Raw genomic sequence first — 22,917 nt, 5'->3', positions numbered from 1 at the left:
CGCCGCCATCTTTGTGATGGTCAATTTGCATATTTCCTCTTTATATAGATTATATAGATAGATGTAAAGTTCATCAATGGCTACCATCACACAAAATGCAAGACAGAAGATCATTATATGATCTTGGTGGAATGCAACAAAGCTATCAAGTATTCTTGCCTCCCACCCCCATCAATCAAATGATTCTAGGTAAGCCTAAATCTAATTACTAACTTACTGGAGACACAGAGCACAGACAAGCATACTATCTAATAAAAGAGTAATATGCAAATTGACTGTCACTCCAACACATAAGTGTGGCTAGCAGGGGAGGGCAGTTGGGAGGGACCAGGCCTGCAAGGGAGGGCAGTTGGGGGTGATCAAGCCTGCAGAGGAGGGCAGTTAGGAGTGACCAGGTTGGCAGAGGAGGGAAGTTGGGGGCAACCGGACCTGCAGGGAAGGGCAGTTGTGGGGGACCCAGGCTTGCAGGGGAGAGCAGTTGTGGGGGGGGAACAGGCCTTCATGGGAGGGCAGTTGGGAGGGACCAGGCCTAAATGGGCAGTCGGACATCCCTCGAGGGGTCCCAGATTGGAGAGGGTGCAGGCTGGGCTGAGGGACCCCTCCCCATGCACGAATTTCATGCACTGGGCCTCTAGCATTAAATGATTCCATGAACAAAATTTGCATTGTGAACAACTCTACAAAAGACCATTTTCTTCAACAATAATAATAAAAAAAAAAATGAGAGGAAACTTATAGTTTGAAAAAAACTTAAAGAGACATATCAACTGAACTATATAGATCTTACTAAAACCCAATTCAAACAAAGTTTTAAGATAATTATGAGACAACTGGGGAAATGTGAATGCTGACTGATTAGTTGATAATATTAGGGAATTATTATTTTAGCATGACATGGTTATATTTTAGAAAGGAGTCTCCATCTTTTAGAGGCACACTCTGAAATATTTACAGATTGAAACTATATGCTATCTAGTTTTGGCTTTAAAATAATCTGTATGGGGTGGCAGTAGGAATAGATAGAAGAAGGCTGGCTTGAGCTGATCATTGATAAAGCAGGGTGATGGAACTGGAAATGCTAAGGTGAATAATATGGGTCCTTGTCCTTTAGTAGCTCATCACCATATAGTAGAAGAGATCAGATATGTGAACCAATAAATAAAACACAAGATGATATGCAGAACAAAGTTATGTATAAAGTACAGAAATAATGATTAAGAGGTAACTATTCAGGCTTCAGAGTGTGGAAGTCAGGTATTCTAGGCAAAGAGTTATGAAACGATCCTATATAATATATCCTATATAATAAAACCCTAACATGCAAATCAACCTAATGGTGGTACGACTGGTCACTGACACACACTGACCACCAGGGGGCAGATGCTCAATGCAGGAGGGAGGCGACCAGCGGTGGCAATCGTGGGTGGGACCGGCCAGCAGGCAGCACCAGGCCACCAGCCAAGGCGAGTGCCCCCCAATCACCCTACAGATCGGCTGATTGCCAGCCAGGCCTAGGGACTCCACCCTATATATTGGGAACAGTCTCTTAGATTTAAAAATTAAAACCGGGCAAGGCTACTCTAACACTGAAAAAACAGAATGATGCAGCAATGACATGCATGGACTCTGGCTTGCACATTTTATGGTCAGCCCTGACAAAGGGCTGTGTGACAAAGCCAATTACTTAACTTCTCTGACATTTTATGGTCAGCCCTGACAAAGGGCTGTGTGACAAAGCCAATTACTTAACTTCTCTCTGCTTCAGTTTTTCTACCCATAAGATGGGGAAAATGGTACTACTGCCTCAGAAGGATCACATTATGTACTACTTTTTATAAAAAGGGCAAAAAAATGTAGCTGCCCATGCAACAGCAAGATGCCTTTCACCTGTATGAAAAGTATGATCACTGGTCCATGCAGCATCCCGGATTGCGAGACAGATGTCCAACATCCCCCGAGGGCGCAGGCCCGGCTGAGGGGCCTCCCCCACCCCACCCCCGTGCACAAATTTCGTGCACCAAGCCTCTAGTATGGTATATAAAAGAACTACAAATAGTTAAGTCTACTTTATAGATTAGGTAATAAATAACCTACCTAAGAACTTACGTTGGCATGTAAGATGTGAGGTGGTAGTTGTGGATGAGATCGCAGAGGTTAGAAGGAACCAGACCATTAAGGGATCTAGGTGTCACTCTCAAGAGTCTGAAATTTGTGACGGAAAGCCACCAGAGGGTTTTGAAAAGGCAGTTTCACATTCAGATTTGCAATTGAAATAGATTATTGTGTTGCTCAGAGAGAACAGATGTGAACAAAAAAGAACCCTAAAAATATATCCTTATCAAAAGCAATTAGATGTCAAAGTTACCCGCTCTGAATGAGAGAGCCACAGCAGCCCACCAGGTCGGGAGTTAAATTGAGGGCTGCACAGTTTATCAAAATAATATTATGTCTCACACTGGCTAAAGGTTCCTCAACCTCCCGCTCAGTGGTGAAAAAGAGTTCAACTATACTGTCAGAAATCCTAAGTACTGACAAATTGCTTTTCCTTTTCAGGTAAAATAAATTTAGACTAAATAAAATCTTTCTTCAAAAGCACATTGAAAGTTGTTCAATTTTTTAATTTAAGTGAGAGATGAAGAATTGGTCAGTTCTATGGATGAGATCAGGCCTTGACATATTTTATTCAAATGGTCGATATGGTAGTTATTCATGTATGTTAGCAAAACATGACTTCAAAGTCAGCAAACTACAGACCATGGCTAGCTGCCTTGTTTTTTTTTTTTTTGTGTGTGTGTGTTTTTAATATTTCTTTTTAAAAATGTTTATTTACTTATTTTATTTTATTGATTTTAGAAAGGGAGAGGGATATAGAGATAGAAGCATCGATGAGAGACATTGATTGGCTGCCTCCAGCATACCCCCTAGAGGGGGTCAAGCCCGCAACCTGGGCACGTGCCCTGACAGGGAATTGAACCGGGGACCTCTTGGTTCATGGGTTGATGCTCAACCACTGAGCCATACAAGTCAGACGTAGCTGCCTGTTTTTGTAAATAAAATTTTACTGGAACACAGCCATACCTATTTGTTACATATTGCTCATGGCTGCTTCTGCATTACAAGCAGAGTTTTGTAGCTGCAATACAGATTGTATGGCCTGCAAAGCCTAAAATATTTACTGCCCCTTTTAGAAAAAGTTTGTCAATCCAACACTAAATTTATCAAAGTTTCTGTATATCCATTTGTGTCTTTTTCTCTGAATTTGGCTTTCTTTGTGAATCTATACTTTCTCTCTTTTTTATCTTAACCTCCCCTCTCTATTTCATACTCTATTTGATGTCCTATTTGTTCTTCCTATTTATATTTATGTTATTTATTCTTAATTTCAAAGTGAATGGGCGCAACAGAATGGGAGAAAATATTTGCAAATCATATATCTGATAAGAAACTTGTACCTATAATATGTAAAGAAGTTTTACAACTAATAATAAAAAGACATTCCTTTTTAAAAATGGGCAAAGGCCCGGCAGGTGTGGCTCAGTGGTTGAGTGCCGACTTATGAACCAGGAGGTCATGGTTCAATTCCTAGTGAGGGCATATGCCTGGGTTGCAGGCTCAATCCCCAGTAGACGTGCAGGAGGCAGCCGATCAATGGTTCTCTGTCATCATTGATGTTTCTCCCTCTCCCTTCCTCTCTGAAATTTAAAAAAAAAATTTTTTTTAAAGGATAGTTAAAAACAAATGTTGGTGAAGATATATGGAGAAATCAAAACCCTCATACACGCAGGTAAGAATGTAAAATGGTGCAGGCACTTGGGAAAACAGTCTGGCAATTCCTCAAAGAGTTAAACAGAGTTACCACTTGACCCAGTAAGTCAACTTCTACATGTATATTCAAGAGAAATTAAAATATATGTCCACACAAAAACTTGTACACAAATGTTCTTAGCAGTATTATTCATAATAGCCAAAAAGTGGAAACAACCCTAATTTAGTCCCTCAACTGATGAATGCAACATGAAACATATCCTATATAATTAAAGGCTAATATGCAAATTGTCCCCTCGACTGGGAGTTCGACCAGGAGGTCGATCAGGGGGCAGGGCCGGCTGGCCAACCTCCTGCGGCCCCTCCCCTTGGCTGGACCCGCCCCTGATGGGCCCCTCCACCCCAATCGGGGTGGGCTGGCCAGACCCCACCTGTGCATGAATTCATGCATCAGGCCTCTAATCCATCTATATAATGGAATATTATTTGGTCATAAAAGGAAGGAAGTCCTAATACATGCTACAATCTGGATGAACATTGAAAACATTACACTTAGTGAAAGAAGTCAGTCACAAAAGACCATACCTTGTATGATTTCATATTTATGAAATGTCTAGAACAGGCAAACTTATAGGGACAGAAAGTAAATTAGTGATAGCCTAAGGCTGGAAAGGGTAAAGAGGATTTGGTAACTGCCTGCTAACAGGTGTACTCATTGTAGAGAGAGGGGAAGGGAGAGAGGAGAAAGAGAGGGAGAGAGGAAAAGAGGGAGAGAGAGAGAAACATCTATGGTTACTGGGGATCAAACCAGTAACCTAAGTATGTGCCCTGACCAAGAATCGTATCAGCAACCTTTCAGTGTATGGGACAATGCTCAACCAACTGAGTCACACCAGCCAGGGCAGGATTTCTTTATGGAGTGATAAAAATCTTCTAAAATTAGGTAGTAATGATTGAACAATTATGTGAATATACTAAGAACTACTGAATTGCAGTTTAAAGAGGTGAATTTGGTATGTAAATATCCTATCTAATAAAAGAGTAATATGCAAATTAACCATCACTCTGCTATACCCACAAGCCATGCCCACCAGCCAATCAGGAGCGAGTATGCAAATTAACCCAACCAAGATGGCTGCAGCCATGGAGTGAGCAGGAGGCTTGGGTTTCCCCCACAATGGAGGAAGCCAAGCTTTCCACAGCCCTGGCCTGCCTTGGCCTCCTCTGCTCAAGGCTACAAAGTTTCAATTATAGAAGATAAATAAATCCCAACAAAATGGTGGCAGCCACAGAGCTGGAGAGAGCAGGAGGCTTGAGTTGCCCCCAGCGATGGAGGAAGCCAAGCTTTCCACACAAACTGGCTGGCCTAGGCCTCCACTCAAGGCTACAAAGTTTCAATTATAGAAGATAAATAAATCCCAACAAAAATGGCTGCAGCCACGGAGCAAGCAGGAGGCTTGGCTCCGCTCAAGGCTACAAAGTTTCAATTATAGAAGTTAAATAAATCCCAGATGCCAGGGCCTCCGCTTGGGTTGCCGGGGGTGTGTGGCCGGCCTGCAAACCACCACAGGCCCCTCATCCAGGCCACCCCACGGCCCAAGGGAAATCCCACCATGATCTGGGACACCCTTCAGGGCAAACCAGCTGGCCCCCACCCATGCACCAGGCCTCTATCCTATCTAATAAGAGTAATATGCAAACTGACCATCACTCCAACACACAAGATGGCTGCCCCCATGTGGACACAAGATGGCCATTACAGATGGCCAGCAGGAAAGGGCAGTTGGGAGGGACCAGGTCTGCAAGGGAAGACAGTTAGGGGGAACCAGGCCTGCAGGGGAGGGCAGTTAGGGGTGACCAGGCCTCCAGGGGAGGGCAGTTAGGGGCAAACAGGCTGGCAGGGGAGCAGTTGGGCATCAATCAGGCTGGCAGGGGAGTGGTTAGGGGGTGATCAGGCTGGCAGGCAGAAGCAGTTAGGGGCAATCAGGAAGGCAGGCAGGTGAGCAGTTGGGAGCCAGCAGTCCTGGATTGTGAGAGGGATGTCCGACTGCCCACTTAGGCCCGATCCTACCGGGATCGGGCCTAAATGGACAGTCGGACATTCCTCAAGGGGTTCCAGATTGGAGAGGGTGCAGGCTGGGCTGAGGGACACACACCCCCGTGCACGAATTTCGTGCACCAGGCTAATAGTATGTCAATAAAGCTGTTATTAAAAAACTAGACAGGGTATTTTATACTTCCCTTTGAAAACAAACAATACAAACTTCCTTTTACTTTTGTGGTCTTTCATTATTTTCCTGTAGGTGTGTGACCTTTCATAATCTATTACAAGTTTTCCCACATTATTCTTTAAATATAGTACTTTACAGCTTTCAGAATGCTTTCATAGCCCTGGCCGGTTTGGCTCAGTGGATAGAGCATTGGCCTGCAGACTGAAGGGTCCCGGGTTCTATTTCAGTCAAGGGCACATGCCCGGGTTTTGGGCTCAATTCCAAGTAGGGGGTGTGCAGGAAGCAGCCAATCAATGATTCTCTCTCATCACTGATGTTTCTATTTCTCTCTCCCTCTCCCTTCCTCTCTGAAGTCAAGAAAAATATTTTAAAAAAAAGAATGCTTTCACATTTCATTGGATCTTTTAAAAAAAAAAAAATGCAACAGTGTTTATCTCTCCAAAGGTTTTGTATTTTCCAAATTGCTAACATGGGTTGTTTTACAAATTGGAAAAATAATACGAGATTTGTGCTTACCCTTTCTCAACAAAATAAATACCTATTGACTTGACATGACCAGTATCATTGGATCTTTACAAGAACTGAAATGACTATAACTGAAAGTGAGTATTACATGTGAAGGAGTATGAATGGTCAAAGAAAGGGAGTTAGTTACAAGCTAGCAGACAGACTTAGTCTTAAGATTTTTCTCTCCAATAGTTTTCCCAGTATTACAACTTCCTCGTACTTCATATACTTTAAGGGAAAACCTCAATAGAAAAATTATTCTATTAAAAAAATACTAGTATTTATTGACTCCTTCTATGTTACTGGTACTATGTCAGAAGCTGATATATAAGATGAATAAAATCGATACTGTCCCTGTCTTTATGGGAAGATCCACACAAGCAAACAGAAAATTATAATACAGTACAGAAATACAGTGTTTTACTGTGTGTACTTATCTATGTACTAGAGGCCCATTGCAGGAAGATTTCTGCAAGAATAGGGTTTTCTGGGGCCTATTCCTGCAAGAATAGGGCTTCCTGCGGCCAGAGCAAACCCCGCTGCCTTGGCTCCGCTCCCGTCTCCGCTGCCTCAGCTCCCTCCCTTCGCCGCCGCTTCACTCCCTTCTGCAGCGCTTGGCTTCCTTCTACGCTGTCTTCAGTCTTCACTCCACGCCTGCATATGCAAATTAACCACCATCTTTGTTGTGTTAATTTGCATACTCGCTCTGATTGGCTGGTGAGTGTAGTGGAGGGATGGTCAATTTGCATGTTTCTCTTTTATTAGTGTAGATATGTTTGGGGACAAAAATGTTCCAGACAGATGAAACAGCATGTACAAAGGCCCGGAGGCAACAGAGAAAATTATTTATGTAAATAATTAAAATAGATCCAGTCTCTGTATTACAGTTAGGGTGGGGAGGGTAGGATAAGAGATGAGACTGAAGAGATAAGCAGGGACCAAAGCATGTCTGACCTTATGAGTCATGTTAAGGGGTTGGATTTTATCCTCAAAGCAATGGCTGCATTAAATGGGTTTAAATGTAAAAATGCCAGGATAATACTTCTGTTCAGAATAATTTTCTGGCTTCAATATAGAGAACTGATAGGAAAATGAAAGACTGGAGGTCAAAAGATCTGTTAGGAAACTACTGCAATAATGCATATGGGAAACTATCCAGCCGTGGGCAAACTACGGCCTGCGGGCCAGATCCGGCTGTTCTATCTGGTTCTCTTGCTCTCCCCTCCGCTCCTTTACTTTGAATTTATATTAGTTCACACAAACACTCCATCCATGCTTTTGTTCCGGCCCTCCGGTCCAGTTTAAGAACCCATTGTGGCCCTCAAGTCAAAAAGTTTGCCCATCCCTGGCACTAGACTAAGAGGTTGGAGATAAAGTAGATATTCAAATACTTTAGACAGACAGAAGTAACATGATTTAATTATGAGCTGGATATGCTAAAAGAAGAAATCAAGAATGACTCTACTTTTTTGGTTTGGTCATTATGTGGATGGTGGTTATCACTTACCATGATAAAACAGAAAGAGTAGCCTGTTTTCTTGTGCATATGTGGGCAGTGGGCATGGTGGAGGATTGTTAAGAATGAGTTCAGTTTGGGACAGGTTAAATTAATGAAGATATCAAGTGGCAAATGGATGTATGTCTGATTTGAGAGAGAGAGAGTTAGAGAGAGAGAGAGAGAGAGAGAGCTCTTATTCATTCAGCAGAGTTCTCTCTTCCTACAGTCCCTACTCATGGGGACCACAAAAGGGAAGTACAAATGATAAGAGCTGATGTTGGGCCTGGCTGGCATAGCTCAGTGGTTGAAGTGTCAATCCATGAACCAGGAGGTCATGGTTCAATTCCCAGTCAGGGCACATGCCTGGGTTGTGGGCTCAATTGCCAGTGTGGGGCATGCAGGAGGCAGCCAATGAATGATTCTCTCTCATCATTGATGTTTCTATCTTTCTCTCCCTCTCCCTCTCTCTCTGAAATCAATAAAAAAATTAAAAAAAAAATAAAGTGAGAAAAAAGAAGAAAGAAAAGATTCCATTGGAATTGATAACAAGGAGGCTGTTAATGTCCTTGCAAGAGCAGCTTCAGTGAGATAATCTGAAGCCAGACTGCAGAGGGTTGAGGAGAGGTTTCAGAGGTGAAGTAGACTGCATATAGACATACACCCATCACTGCACTCCAATGCAGTCTCATTCTCAATACTCTATTCAACATGCTCTTGTGAGGGTCACCACCAATCCACATGTTGCCAAATCCAGTCAACCTTCCTTTGCATCTTCATTTTTCAATAGTATTTGAAACAGCTGGTTATTTCTTCCTTCTCGAAACATTTTTCTTCCTTCGTTTCTGTAACACCACACTCTTCTTGTTTTCACCTCTCTTTCTCTCTTTGCTGCTCTTTACTAACTTCTCTTCTCCTCTACCTAATCACTAGATATTGAAGGAACTATTTATCTGGGTAATTTCATCTAGCTTCAAGGCTTTAAAAACTATATTCTGCCCTGGCCAAGTGGCTCAGTTGGCTGGAGCATTGTCTCATGCACCAAAAGGGTGCATGTTCCATTCCCCGACAGGGCAGGTACTTGGGTTGCAGATTCAATCCCCAGTGAGGGCGTGTGAGGGAAATGGCTGATCCTGATTGATGTTTCCCTGTCTCTCCCTTGCACTCAAAAATCAATAAAAGGAGAAACCAAGATGGCGGCATAGGTAAGCACCTAAACTGCTGCCCCGCACAACAATTTCAAAACTACAACTAAAAGACAGAATGGACACCATCCAGAACCACAGGAAAGCTGGCTGAGTGGAAATTCTACAACTAGAAGGAAAGAGGAAAGCTCACGGAGAAGGAGCGGCAAAGGGCTGAGATACGGAGACACGTGCGCGCAGAGAGGAAGGGTGGCAGAGTGCCTGGCTGGCTTTCTCTGGCAGGAAGGGGGAAGGAAGCCCCCGACTACACTGAAACCCAGTTCCGACTGCACTGAACCTCAGTTCCAGGCGAAACCCTGTGGACCCAGGCTCATACAGGGGGAGTTTGGACTGTCAGGTAGAGAGAAAGGCACACGGAGACTCAGAGACTCGGAGACTCAGGGGAGCCATGGCGGCAGGGGTCTGGAGGCGCGAGTGCACACAAAGACTGACTGCGGAGGTTACCACAGGCTATCCATAGCAGAAGGGAGTTGGAAGCTCCTGACTGCACTGAACCCCAGTTCTGGGCGAGCCCCTGGAGACCCACACTCTTACGGGGGAAATCTGGATTGTAAGGCGGAAACTCGGGAACTGCAGAAGGCAGAGGTCTGGAGACTCGCACACAAGGGCAGGGCTGACGGGAAGCCAAGACTGTCTGCTCTGCCCTGAGACTCCACCCCTTCCAAGCTGAGCACACAGGCTTTTGCAATCTGGCAAGGCTAATCCTATAAGGCTGTCTCCAGCACCGAAAATCTCCCAGTGTAGACACAGCTGATCCTCACAGCCAACTGGCCTGGAGGTCAATTCCTCCCAGTGATACCAACAACAATCAAGACTTAACTACAACAAGGCTGTACACACAGTCCACAAAGGGGTGCACCAAGAGTGTCCACCTCAGGTTAACTGGGGAGGCTGACCCACTGGGCCATATAGGAAACATATAACAAAGCTACCCTACCAACTCAGGGAAGCAGTGAAAAATGGGGAGACTAAGAAACAAATCACAAACGAAAGAAATGGAGAAAAACAAACAACTGGATATAGAATTCAAAACCACGGTTATAAGGCTTTTCAAGAATATCCTAGAAAAGGCCGATAAATTTAGCGAGACCCTCGAAGATATGAAAAAGGACCAACTAGAAATTAAACATACACTGACTGAAATAAAAAATATTATACAGAGACCCAACAGCAGACTAGAGGAATGCAAGAATCAAGTCAATGATGTGAAATACAAAGAAGCAAAAAACACTCAGCCGTAAAAGCAAAAAGAAAAAAGAATCCAAAAAGTTGAAGATAGTGTAAGGAGCCTCTGGGACAACTTCAAGCGTACCAACATCAGAATTATGGGGGTGCCAGAAGAAGAGAGAGAGCAAGATACTGAAAACCTATTTGAAGAAATAATGACTGAAAACTTCCCCCACCTGGTGAAAGAAATAGACTTACAACTCCAGGAAGCTCACAGAACCCCAAACAAAAGGAATCCAAAGAGGACCACACCAAGACACATCATAATTAAAATGCCAAGAGCAAAAGACAAAGAGAGAATATTAAAAGCAGCAAAAGAAAAACAGTTAATTACCTACAAGGGAGCACCCATACTATTGTCAGCTGATTTCTCAACAGAAACTATGCAGGCCAGACGGGAGTGGCAAGAAATATTCAAAGTGATGAATAGCAAGAACCTACAACCAAGATTACTCTACCCAGCAAAGCTATTATTCAGAATGGAAGGTCAGATAAAGAGCTTCACAGATAAGAAAAAACTAAAGGAGTTCATCACCACCAAACCAGTATTATATGAAATGCTGAAAGGTATTCTTTAAGAAGAAGAAAAAGGTAAAGATAAAAATTATGAACAACAAATACATATCTATCAACAAGTGAACCTAAAAATCAAGTGAATTAAAAATCTGAGGAACAGAATAAACTGGTGAATATAATAGAATCAGGGGCATAGAAAGGGAGTAGACTGATAATTCTCAGGGGGAAAGGGTTATGGGGGGGTGCGGGAAGAGACTGGATAAAAATCATACACCTATGGATGAGGACAGTGTGGGGGGAGGTAAGGGCAAAGGGTGGGGTGGGAACCGGGTGGAGGGGAGCTATGGGGGGAAAAGGGAGAAACAATTGTAATAATCTGAACAATAAAGATTTATTAAATTAAAAAAAAAACAATAAAAGTATATCCTCAAGTGAGGATTAAAAAAACAACTGATGAGTTCCACACTTATATTTCTAGTCTTATCCTAGATCCTGAGTTCCAGAATAATAAACTTACCTGCCTTTGTGATTTCTCCTCTTGGATTTCTAACAAGCATCTATAAACTAGTATATCCAAAATGGTCTTCTCAGTTTTGGTAAAAGGTACAACCATCCCACTTAGCTGTTCAAGACAAAAACCCAGATGTCTTGTTTGATTCCTCTCTTTCTTTCATCTTCCACATCCGAATCAACAGCAGTTCTACTAGTTCTTCCTAGAAAACATCTCATATGAAATACCCCTCTCCATTTCTATTGCCACCACTTTGGCCCAAGCAGCCTTGCTTATATTTCTCCCATAGCCTCATAACTGGTCTTCCTGCTTCTACTCTTAACTTCTGTATAATCTATTCTCCACAAAGCAGCCAGATTCCCTTTGAAAATTATATATCAGTTTATGCTATTTCTTTTGCACTTCAAGAAAAATCTAAATTCCTTACCATGGCCTACAAGTTCCTATACTATCAAGCCTCTCTCTTTGACCTTACCTTGAATTATTCCTCTTTCCCACCTTTCCAGCCATACATGTGCATTCATTCATTTAATAAATGTGTTTTATGTACCTAATTGTTTCCAGGTACATAGTTAGGCACTGGGCAATACAAATATGATACCTGCCTTTCAAAAGCTTCAGTTCAGTGAGATAAACAGACATATGAACAAATAAATTCAAACATTTTTGCAGAATTAAGAACAAGGTGGGATAGGAGTACAAAGGACAGAATAGAAATCTGCCTACAGGAGTCAGAGAAGGCTTTATCAATGAAGGAACAATCACTGGCATTTGAAAGATGAATAGTTGTGGATAAGAGTGCATGTAATCTATGACCTTGGAATAAAAGAAAGCTAATAGGTCCATATGGGGCTCTCCAATTCCTAAATACAGTTAGATAATTTTATCTACAGGTGAGTAAAGAATTCAAAATGAACAGCTTGATAAAACTATTGGCCATAGAGTAGTACAACAGAAAAATGCCCTTGTCAAGTCATTACAGAGATTGGGGATAATTAAAATGGATATTTAGATCACCATTCATTCATTCATTTCTTCAACAATTTTTTGAGTGTCCACTACATATTAAGAACTATCTGAAGATATAACAATAAACAAAACCAACCAAATCTCTGCCTTCATGGAGCTTACTACATTTCAGTGCCAGATCCAAACAATAAACAAATATATTATGTGGTATTAGAGATAAGAACTATGATGAAAAATAAAGCAGGAAAAGAAGTAGTGCGTGTTGGGCTATTATGTGAGGTATGAAAGTCAGTAAAGGTTTGACTGAAAGGAAAATTTGAGCAGAGGCCTGAATAAGGCAATCTAGACATTTCTTGGGTCAATTATTCAACTTCACAGACTAGAAAAACACATTTTCAGACATTGCTGACTTCACCAAACTGGCCCTTTACTAAAGTGATGATTAACTGACCCTTTCCATTTATTTTATCTTGATTATTTGACCATGTGTAATTGGTCCCATGATTAGGTAGGTTAAGATTCAGACTACATATAATTTCTCTGCTAATCATTAGCTAATCCTGGGTTTAGTTATTAACCAAAGGTCTGCTCTTTCTCTTGCTCATGTGACCTTGTTTACATTTCTCCTTCAGTCCCAGCTGGATTTTAACTACCGATAATGTTAAATACCATCCAAAATCTGATGTTTCACCCAAGTAGCTAAAAGCAGAATGTACCCAAAGCCTCAATTTCCCTTCCTCTATCTTCAGAGTTAGGATTGAGGAGTGAAACCAAAGAAAAATTAAATCTACTATCTTCAGCTAGAAAATGACTAAGGCTCCTCTTCATGTTTAGGAAAAGAATACTTTCCTAAGAATGAGAAGAATAGAAGAACAGTGATAAAAATCTCAAGAAACATGCTAAAATAGGAATCCCATGAAATTATGAAATAATCTCAGTGGAGAACTGAGAGTGAAAGGTAAAAACCAAAGTTTATATTTGGAAACTCTTTTAAATTGTTGTCCTGCCTTCTCTTGCATATATTCTTCTACATTCCTATAGCTCCTGACCAAGTCAATGGTATACTAAGCATCAGAAAAAGAAAAGTATTTTTCTAAAATTCTGGCACCCAGCCGAAACCGGTTTGGCTCAGTGGATAGAGCGTCGGCCTGCGGACTGTAGGGTCCCGGGTTCGATTCCGGTCAAGGGCATGTACCTTGGTTGCGGGCACATCCCCAGTGGGAGGTGTGCAGGAGGCAGCTGATCGATGTTTCTCTCTCATCGATGTTTCTAGCTCTCTATCCCTCTCCCTTCCTCTCTGTAAAATATCAATAAAAAATATATATTAAAAAATAAAATAAAATAAAATAAAATTCTGGCACCCAGTTATGAATACTAAATGAAGAAATATATATATATATTTATAAAGATTTGAATTCTTTACTCACCTGTAGAAATATATATATATATATATATATACATATATATATATATATATATATATATATATATTACTAAGAAAGTTTTATTGAAAAGCGAGAATGAGAAATAAGAAGTCCTTTCTTGGGGACTCTTTCCCCTACCCACGTGGAGTATGTACTTGTTCTTCAATAAATTTCCACCTTTGCTATACAAAAAAAAAAAAGAAGTCCTTTCTTGAACTTTGGTCTACAAGCAAAAGGTTGAAAGACCACTAAATAAATCCATTGTTTACAGGGTCAGGCCTATATATTCAAATCAAGTTTTAAAAGATTCATTTATCTGAGCAGAAAGGTGATAAAACTCCCTAGATAGAACCTTCTTTATTCTTTTTTTTTTTAATCTTCACCTGAGGATATTTTTCCATTGATTTTTAGACAGGGTGGAAGAGAGAGGGAAAGACAGAGAGGAATATCGATGTGAAAGAAACACTTCAGTTGGTTCCTGTATGAGCCCAGACCAGGGCCGGACCAGGGAGGAGCTTGCAACCAAGGTACGTGCCCTTGACCGGAATCAAACCCAGAACCCTTCGGTCTGAAGGCTGACGCTCTATCCATGAGCCAAACCAGGTAGGGCTATTCTTTGGAGGAAGAGAGAGGAGGAAAGAGAGGAACATCAATGATGAGAGAGAATCATTGATCGGCTGCCTCCTACACACCCCTCTGGGATCAAGCCCGCAAGCTGGACAATGCCCTGACCAGAATCAAATGAGCGACCTCTTGGTGCATGGGTAGATGCTCAACCACTGAACCACAATGGCCAGGCAAACCTTTATTCTTAAAAATTACTTAATAGCCGAAACCGGTTTGGCTCAGTGGATAGAGCGTCGGCCTGCGGGCTGAAGGGTCCCAGGTTCGATTCTGGTCAAGGGCATGTGCCTTGGTTGCGGGCACATCCCCCGTGGGAGGTGTACAGGAGGCGGCTGATCGATGTTTCTCTCTCATCGATGTTTCTAGCTCTCTATCCCTCTCCCTTCCTCTCTGTAAAATATCAATAAAATATATTAAAAAAAAATACTTAATAGCCCTGGCCGGTTTGGCTTAGTGGATAGAGAGCATGCGGACTGAAGGTTCCCAGGTTCAATTAGTCAAGGGCAGGTACCTCAGTTGCAGGCTCGATTCCCAGCCCTGGTTGGGGTTCAGGCGGGAGGCAACCAATTGATGTCTCTCTCTCACATCTGTTTCTTTCTGTCTCTCCTTCTCCCATCCACTCTTTCTAAAAAAAAAAAAAAATCAATGGAAAAATATCCTCAGGTGAGGATTAACAAAAAAACAAAACAAAAAGATATTCAGATATCCTATTGAAAAAAACATTACTTTAATAGAACTAGAAAGTACAAGGCAAGGCAAGATGTCAGCTACATCTTGGCTTTTATAGCTTTCACAGATTGTGGGTCAGTAAAAAGTTAACTATTGAGATGTGTATCATCAATAAAGAAAGCAATCAGAGCAGCCCATTTCTGTCTATTGTGCACAAATGCAGTCTAAAGAGAACTTTTGATAAAGACATAAGATGCAATTAGAACTTACCTGGAGAATCAGTTTTTCACTTTTGTTTCTCATACCTGAGAGATGTGACTAAAATGCTGCAAAGCTTTCTCCACAGGGTTTTTGAAGTACATCTTCTCCTGAGGTTTCAGCTATGAAGAAAGTAACACAAACATTGAGTATATCCACATGGAATGAAATAAAATACTGGCAAATATGGCAAAGGATGTACCACCCCTTCTAAACGCACCCGATATTATTTCATTGTGCTATATGTCTTAAATATCTTCACCCAGTGCTTCTGTAAAAATAGGCACAAATAATTCTTTTATCTGTTGCTTACCCTATTTTTTACAATTGCTACTAGCGAATTTTGTTTGTTTCTTTTCCTTTTAAAAAAAAATTTCAATGCCTGCCCTGACCGGTTTGACTCGGTGGATAGAGCGTCGGCCTGCCGACTCAGGGGTCCCGGGTTTGATTCCGGTCAAGGGCATGTGCCTTGGTTGCAGGTGCATCCCCAGTGGGGGTGTGCAGGAGGTGGCTGATTGATGTTTCTCTCTCATTGATGTTTCTGGCTCTCTCTCTCCCTCTCCCGTCCTCTCTGTAAAGAATCAATAAAATATATTTTTTTAAAAATTTCAATGCTTAATCACTTTTCAACTATACTCTTTGTATACTTCCTACAGGCTAGGAATGGAATAAAATGGTTGGTGGGAGGGGAAGAAAAACTTACATTATCAGAAAGAGCCAGATGTTTGCAGGCAGCTCCACAAACAGAACATTTTTCTAGGGAGGAAAGAGGAAATAAATGTTTAGTTTTCATGGATAAGAGGTAAGATTTTCCTAAAGTACATGGTAATAGTCATGTAGGCTATCAAGAGAAGACAAAATTTAGAATATCATTTTCTATAAAAGGACATCAACTTGAGCTCTGTTCTCTAAATTAGTATTTCCAAACTTGTATGTTGATGCCAAGTAAGACTTTCACACTGTACCTCTATCTATCTCCCTCTTTATAATTTCCCAGTTTTCTTCTGTGGGTGAGGGTCAGTTCTATCGTCCCAACAGGAGTACTGAAGGGCATTTATAAGAGTACTGGAAAGAGTGGAAGAGTACCAATGATTTCAACTCTAAGTTATTCTTTATTATCCCACCTCCTGACAGTAGACACAGATCAGATACCATAAGACACCTCCCAATTATTCCTGCTCTGTTCTTACTTTGCTAATTTTTTTGGATCATGTTTTGAAGCTGTCCTTTCATTCTCTAATTAACCCACTCTGAAAGGTAAGAAAATTAAAACTCTGAATATTTCCTTATAAGTTGAAATTTTAGTAGAAGTGCTGGTTATTGATGAAGATAAATGTCATGTCAGGCCCTAGCTGGTTTGGCTTAGTGGATAGAGCATCAGCCTGCGAACAGAAGGGTCCCAGGTTCGATTCAAGGGCACATGCCTGGGTCTCGGGCTTGATCCCCAGTAAGTGACGTGCAGGAGGCAGCCAGTCAGTGATTCTCTCTCATCATTGCTGTTTCTATCTCTCTTTCCCTCTCCCTTCCTCTCTGAAATCAATAAAGATATATTAAAAAAAAAAAAAGATAAATGCCATGTCAGGAGAAAACATCACATGGCATATGCTTCACTGAGACAAACAGCTCCAAACTGAGCTGCTGTTACCATAGTCAACAGCTTTGTTACATTAGCAGACAATTTAAAAGGGTCATGAGATTCATATAGAGCAGTGATTTTCAACCTTTTTCATCTCATGGCACACAAACTAATCACAAAAATTTTGTGGCACACCAAAAGATAGATACTTTTTTGCCAATTCAGACAAAAATATAGGTATAATTTTGATTCATTCATACTGGATGGCTATTGTTGTGTTGGCTGTTGTATTTTTTTTTAGTTGACAATCTAAGGCAGTGGTTCTCAACCTTTCTAATGCCGCGACCCTTTAATATAGTTCCTCATGTTGTGGTGACCCCCAACCATAAAACTATTTTCATTGCTACTTCATAACTGTAATTTTGCCACTGTTATGAATCGTAATGTAAATATCTGTGTTTTCCGATGGTCTTAGGCAACCCTGCTAGCGACACACAGGTCGCGACCCACAGGTTGAGAACCACTGCTGTAGAGCCTAAGACCATCGGAAAATACAGATATTTACATTACGATTCATTAACAGTAGCAAAATTACAATTATGAAGTAGTAACGAAAATAATTTTATGGTTGGGGGTCACCACAACATGAGGAACTGTATTAAAGGGTCTCGGCATTAGAAAGGTTGAGAACCACTGACCTAAGGGAAAAGAGGTCAGTGCTCCTGACTAAATAGTCAGGTATTGCAGGTTTAAAAGATTCTTGCAGCACAACAGTTGAAAATCGCTGGTATACAGAAAAAGCTTCTCCAGAGGCTACCTAACCTGACTCTTCTTTCTCAGGGATTAAAGATTTTTCCCTGCCTTCCCTCCATATTATTGCTAGACTGAGGTAGCAAGTACAAATCATTTTTCTATTTAAGAAAAACAAAACAAACAAACTTCCACAACTCTCCATCACCTACAGTAAAAAGTTCAGTTTCTTTAGCCCAGAATATAGAGCCTTCCATTATCTGACCATTGCCTATCTGACTCGAGCCTCATCTATCACCAATCTTACCTTATTTTTATGCTCTACAAATCTCAACCATGTGTAGTCCCCCCGCACTATGGTTTATGATGTGGTATGCCTTTATACAGGTTGTTCTCTTGAATTACAATGATCTTCCCTGCATAGCCACTTGGCAAACTCCAGTTTACTATTCAAAACTCTATTGAAACAATACCTCTGCTATAAAATCTTTGCTGATCAAAGCACCCTATCCTAAGAACCTCTTCTGGGTTACTCTATACCAGGGGTGGGCAAACTTTTTGACTCGAGGGCCACAATGGGTTCTTAAACTAGACCAGAGGGCCGGAACAAAAGCATGGATGGAGTGTTTGTGTGAACTAATATGAATTCAAAGTAAAGGAGCGGAGGGAAGAGCAAGAGAACCGGATAGAACAGCCGGACGGGGGCCGTAGTTTGCCCAAGGCTGCTCTATACCCTGTATTTTAGCATTAAAAAAACAAAACAAAGCCCTAGCCGGTTTGGCTCAGTGAATAGTGTTGGTCTGCGGACTGAAAGGGCCCCAGGTTCAATTCCGGTCAAGGGGACATACCTGGCTTGTGGGTTTGATCCCCAGTGGGGGATGTGCAGGAGGCAGCTGATCAATGATTCTCTCTCATCATCGATGTTTCTATCTCTCCCTCTCCCTTCCTCTCTCTGAAATCAATAAAAATACAAAACAAAACACCTTAAATTCAAGTCTCATTTCTAAGACTTAAAGCTGCAAGAACTTGGTCAAATCACTTATCCTATCTAAGACAGTTCCTCATTTGTAAAGTGGGTCTATTAATAATTACCTTGTGACCCCTAGTTGGTTTTTCTCAATGGTTAGAGCATTGGCTAGCTGACTGAAGGGTCCTGCGTTCCATTCCGATCAAGGGCACATACCTTGGTTGCAGGCTTGATCCCAGCCCCTGGTCAGGGCAGATGCAGGAGGCAACCAACCAGTGTATCTCTCACATGGAAGTTTCTCTTTCTGTCTCTCCCTCTCCCTTCCAATCTCTCTAAAAATCAATGGGAAAAATATCCTCGGTGAGGATTAACAAAAAACAAATAATTACCTTGTGGATGAAAAGGAGCCACATGCTAATCTGACTAGTTTAGGGAAGGCCTGCAAGGCGGCCTTGCAAACTCAGAGACCTAAAGTAACCACAAAGGATGTTCTAAAATTGAAAGTTTTTAACTAAACGCAGTTTATGGCAGATAGTCATGTCCTAGGCTAAAATCTTTCCGGACAAAAAGCAATCTTTACTTTAACTGAGCATATTGTCTTTTGCAAGTACTATGTAACCTACCTTTGGAATGTCAGGGTAACTCCCCTTTTTCCAGACCCCTCGGGGCACAACCAGGGTGGAGACCATAAATCCTCTAATTGTTATTGTTATCATGTTAATTGTTGACTGTTAACTATACTGTACCCACCTATGCAAAATATGTCTGTCATTTTACTTATCCAATCCCAGAGGTCCTCCCTCCACCGCTTTGCTTTCTCCCCGCTCCCTAATCTATCACCAATGGATTTCATATAACCCACTTACATCTTTAGATTGTAAGGTATAAAATAAGGTGCAAAATTGCCATTCTCTGGAGCATTTTGTCAATCCGTTGAGATCCTGTTCCCAGCATTTGTTGATAATTTGACTCAAATAAACTCACAAAAATTCTCTATAGGTTTGAATGTTTCTTACATTGACAACCTCATGGGATTGTGGTGAGAATACATAAAATTGGTACATTTGAAAATACTCTTTAAACTGCAAAGGTATCACCACTACCACCACCATCATAATCATTTCTAATAAAATTGATTTCACAGGCTAGACCACTTCCAATTAGAAATGGCTCTTGTTATCAACCAAAGTTTCCCCATTCCTTCTTGTTATTTTTTTATCTTTTCTTTAATCATTCTGATAACCTTGTAGCTTTCTTACTGCCATCGGTTTCAAAACACTGACAAGTATGTTTTGGTGCTCAAGTAATGGGTATTCCATTCACTAAATCATTTTTTATTAATAGATTTCTCCAATATCCATAATCAACACTTTCCTACTGTATCCAAATCACTTTTGGCTACTAAGTCATTTTTATCCCAAGTTTCACAGAGAAAATGGCTAATCATTTCCAAGTTAAAAACATTTTTGCCTGAATCTGGAAACAGTTAAGTCACTTACCCAGAGTCACACACTTTTTACAGAAAATATGGCCACAGCTGGTGACAAAGTAATGGGTCCCATCTTTTCGGAAACACCGGTTGCAATGAAACCAATCCATTCTGGAGGAGAGAAAGAGAAAGAGTAAGAATAACCTGGGGCAGAATAGAATTTACATAACAATGTTTGCTTATGTGGGCATATTATTGTGGATATTCCAACTGGTTGTAAGGAAGTTTCATATGGCTCTGCAGTGAAAAAAGCAGACTGCAGACTATAAACCCACTTACATCTACTTTTGTTGTTGTTAAGCCTCACCTGAGTATTTTTTTCCATTGACTTTTAGTGAAAGTGGAAGGGAGGAAGGAAGGAGGACAGAGAGAGAAACATGGATGTAAGAGAGACACATCGATCGGTTGCTTCCGGAACTTGACCCTGGGGGGCCGGAGAATGAACCTGCAACCCAGGTACTGCCCCTAACCTTCTGCAGTACCACTATAGTATTAGTAATGTGGTAGGCAGTTAGTTAGACAGGCATGAGTTTCCTCCCCTACCATATCGCTTTTCACAAGGTTTGCTCCCCCTGACCTTTCCTCCCTGGAGATAACATCTATTTCAGCTCCAGGCCCAGATAAGCAATAAAACCAGCCATAGCTGACATCAGAACCAGCTGCACTGAATAATGACAAGCCAGCCCTGGTGCCGGCCAATCAATCAGTGGAGACCACAGCGCTGAATGGGCACACCTGGAAAGCTAATGAATATTCTATTAATTTCTTTCCCTGGGACCTCCCCTAAAGTCTCCGTCCTTAATACCTTTAGGATGGAGGACCCAGTATGCTCTCCCTCCCGGGCCTTTCCCTTTCCCTCCCTCTGCCCCCTAGGCACTTTACCATTAGCTTCCTCACTCCCAAGCGCCAATGGCCCTTCCTTTACCTCTATTACTTGTTTCCTAAGCCCACTTTTTTCTAGGAATTGCTTTTTCTACTTCTGTAATTCACCCATAAAATGTTCTCTTACAGTTTGGGTCTTACTCTGAATTCTTTCCCAGCCAGAACCTGTGAGGTCTGATCAAATAATTGAATCAACACCCAATCCCCTGGAAACTGACCTTTAGACCACTTCACCACCGATATTCCCTTTTGCTTAGACCACATTTCACTTGCTAAGACCACATTCCACTAGCTAAAACCATTATCTTTCTCCTCGGGACTCGCCCAGAAAAGGCCTGCCTAGAGTCCTTTAAAATCTCTGACTCCCTGTTCCTAAGTGCTGGTGCCATTTTGGGGCTCAGCCCATCTGGTTTTCCAGATGACCTAATAAATTCATAATCCTTTACCCCTTTTGGTCTCATGCATTCCTCCTTTGGTGACCTTAACAGAACCCAAATACCGAGGTTGCTGAACCCAGGCTTGGTCTGACCCCATCGGTCATACACCTGGCGCTGTTCTGCCGCCTACAGCAAAAGCAGTTATGGTGGGTAGTCATGTCCTAGCCTGGTATCTTCCCTGACAAAGGTCAATCTTTACCTTAATTAAGTCTATCTACAGTCTTTTGCATCTACGATAACATTCCTTTGGAAAGTCAGGGTAACGCCCCTTTTTCCAGATCCTACAAGGCACAACCAGGGCAGAGACCATAAATCCTCTCATTGTTTTATCATGTTAATTCTTGACTGTTAACTATCCTGTATCCACCTTTGTAAAATATATATGATTATATCATTTTACTTTTATCCAATCCCAAAGATTTTCTTGCTTTGTTTTCTCCTGCCTCCCTAATGAGATTCATGTAACCCACTTACATCTCTTTTTTTTATTATAATGTATAAAATAAGGTGCAACAAAACTGCCATTTTCTGGAGCATTATCTCAATCCATTGAGATTCTGCTTCCCATAATTTGTCAACAGTTTGGCTCAAACTCACAAAAATTCTCTATAGGTTTGAATGTTTCTTACATTAACAAAAGTAATAGGACAATGATGAGATTCTTTTTGAATGATGTGATTATAAGTGTGTGTGTGTGTGTGTGTTATCTCCCCCACGCCCCCGCCACCCGGCCTGATAGATTCTGGGACAGCAGTAATGGGCTGGTACCAGGACGGGTTGTTCCAGAGGCCCAGTCCTCATAGGCGCCTCTGCATAATTAATGTGTGTGTGTTCCCTTTACACTTTCTTATTTTTCAAGTTTTATGGATTAATTCATAATTAATCTTTTAATTAAAAACCCTCATCAATTTCTTTCCTAATAGTTTCCTATGATATTGTGAGATGGAACCAAATATAAATCACAAAGTGGCCACTTGGGACACATTTTAACTGAGGGAAACATGGTTTATGAATGATGTTTTCTCAGCTTGTACTTGTTAGTTCTGATCAAATAATCAAATTTATACACACACACACACACAGGAAACTGACCTTTAGATCATTTTCCCTTTTGCTTAGACCGAATTCCATTTGCTAAGACCATTAACTTTCCCCTCCAGACTTGCCTAGGATCTGGACCCACCAAGATAATTCCTGGACAAAAAAGCCCGCCTAGAGTCCTTTAAAATCTCTAACTCCCTGGACCCTGGATGCCGACGTCGTTTTGGGGCTCAGCCCATGTGGCTTACAGATGAACTAATCTATAATAATAAAAACGTAATATGCTAATTAGACCAGACAGCCAAATGACCTTCTGGACGTCATTCCGGACATCCTTCCAGATGAAGCTGTGGTGGCGGGGCCGAGGCAGAGGT

General features: G+C 41.4%; 1 protein-coding gene across 1 annotated transcript in view; it reads right to left on the bottom strand.

Annotated features, from left to right (window-relative positions):
* RNF212B (ring finger protein 212B) overlaps positions 1-20,293 on the bottom strand; it is a gene marked incomplete at both ends in the record, with an annotated part of 37,960 nt that extends 17,667 nt beyond the window's left edge. Inside the window, 3 exons of the mRNA XM_080659250.1 lie at positions 15,449-15,523; positions 16,105-16,157; positions 20,194-20,293. Of these exons, the coding sequence (XP_080515376.1) occupies positions 15,449-15,523; positions 16,105-16,157; positions 20,194-20,293 (228 nt within the window). The remainder of the gene's footprint in view (positions 1-15,448; positions 15,524-16,104; positions 16,158-20,193) is intronic.
* Between the last annotated feature and the right edge of the window lie 2,624 nt (positions 20,294-22,917).

This window comes from Plecotus auritus, assembly GCF_963455305.1.
Source record: "Plecotus auritus genome assembly, chromosome: 1".
Lineage (NCBI taxonomy): Eukaryota > Metazoa > Chordata > Mammalia > Chiroptera > Vespertilionidae > Plecotus > Plecotus auritus.
This window is presented reverse-complemented; position numbering and strand designations above follow the sequence as displayed.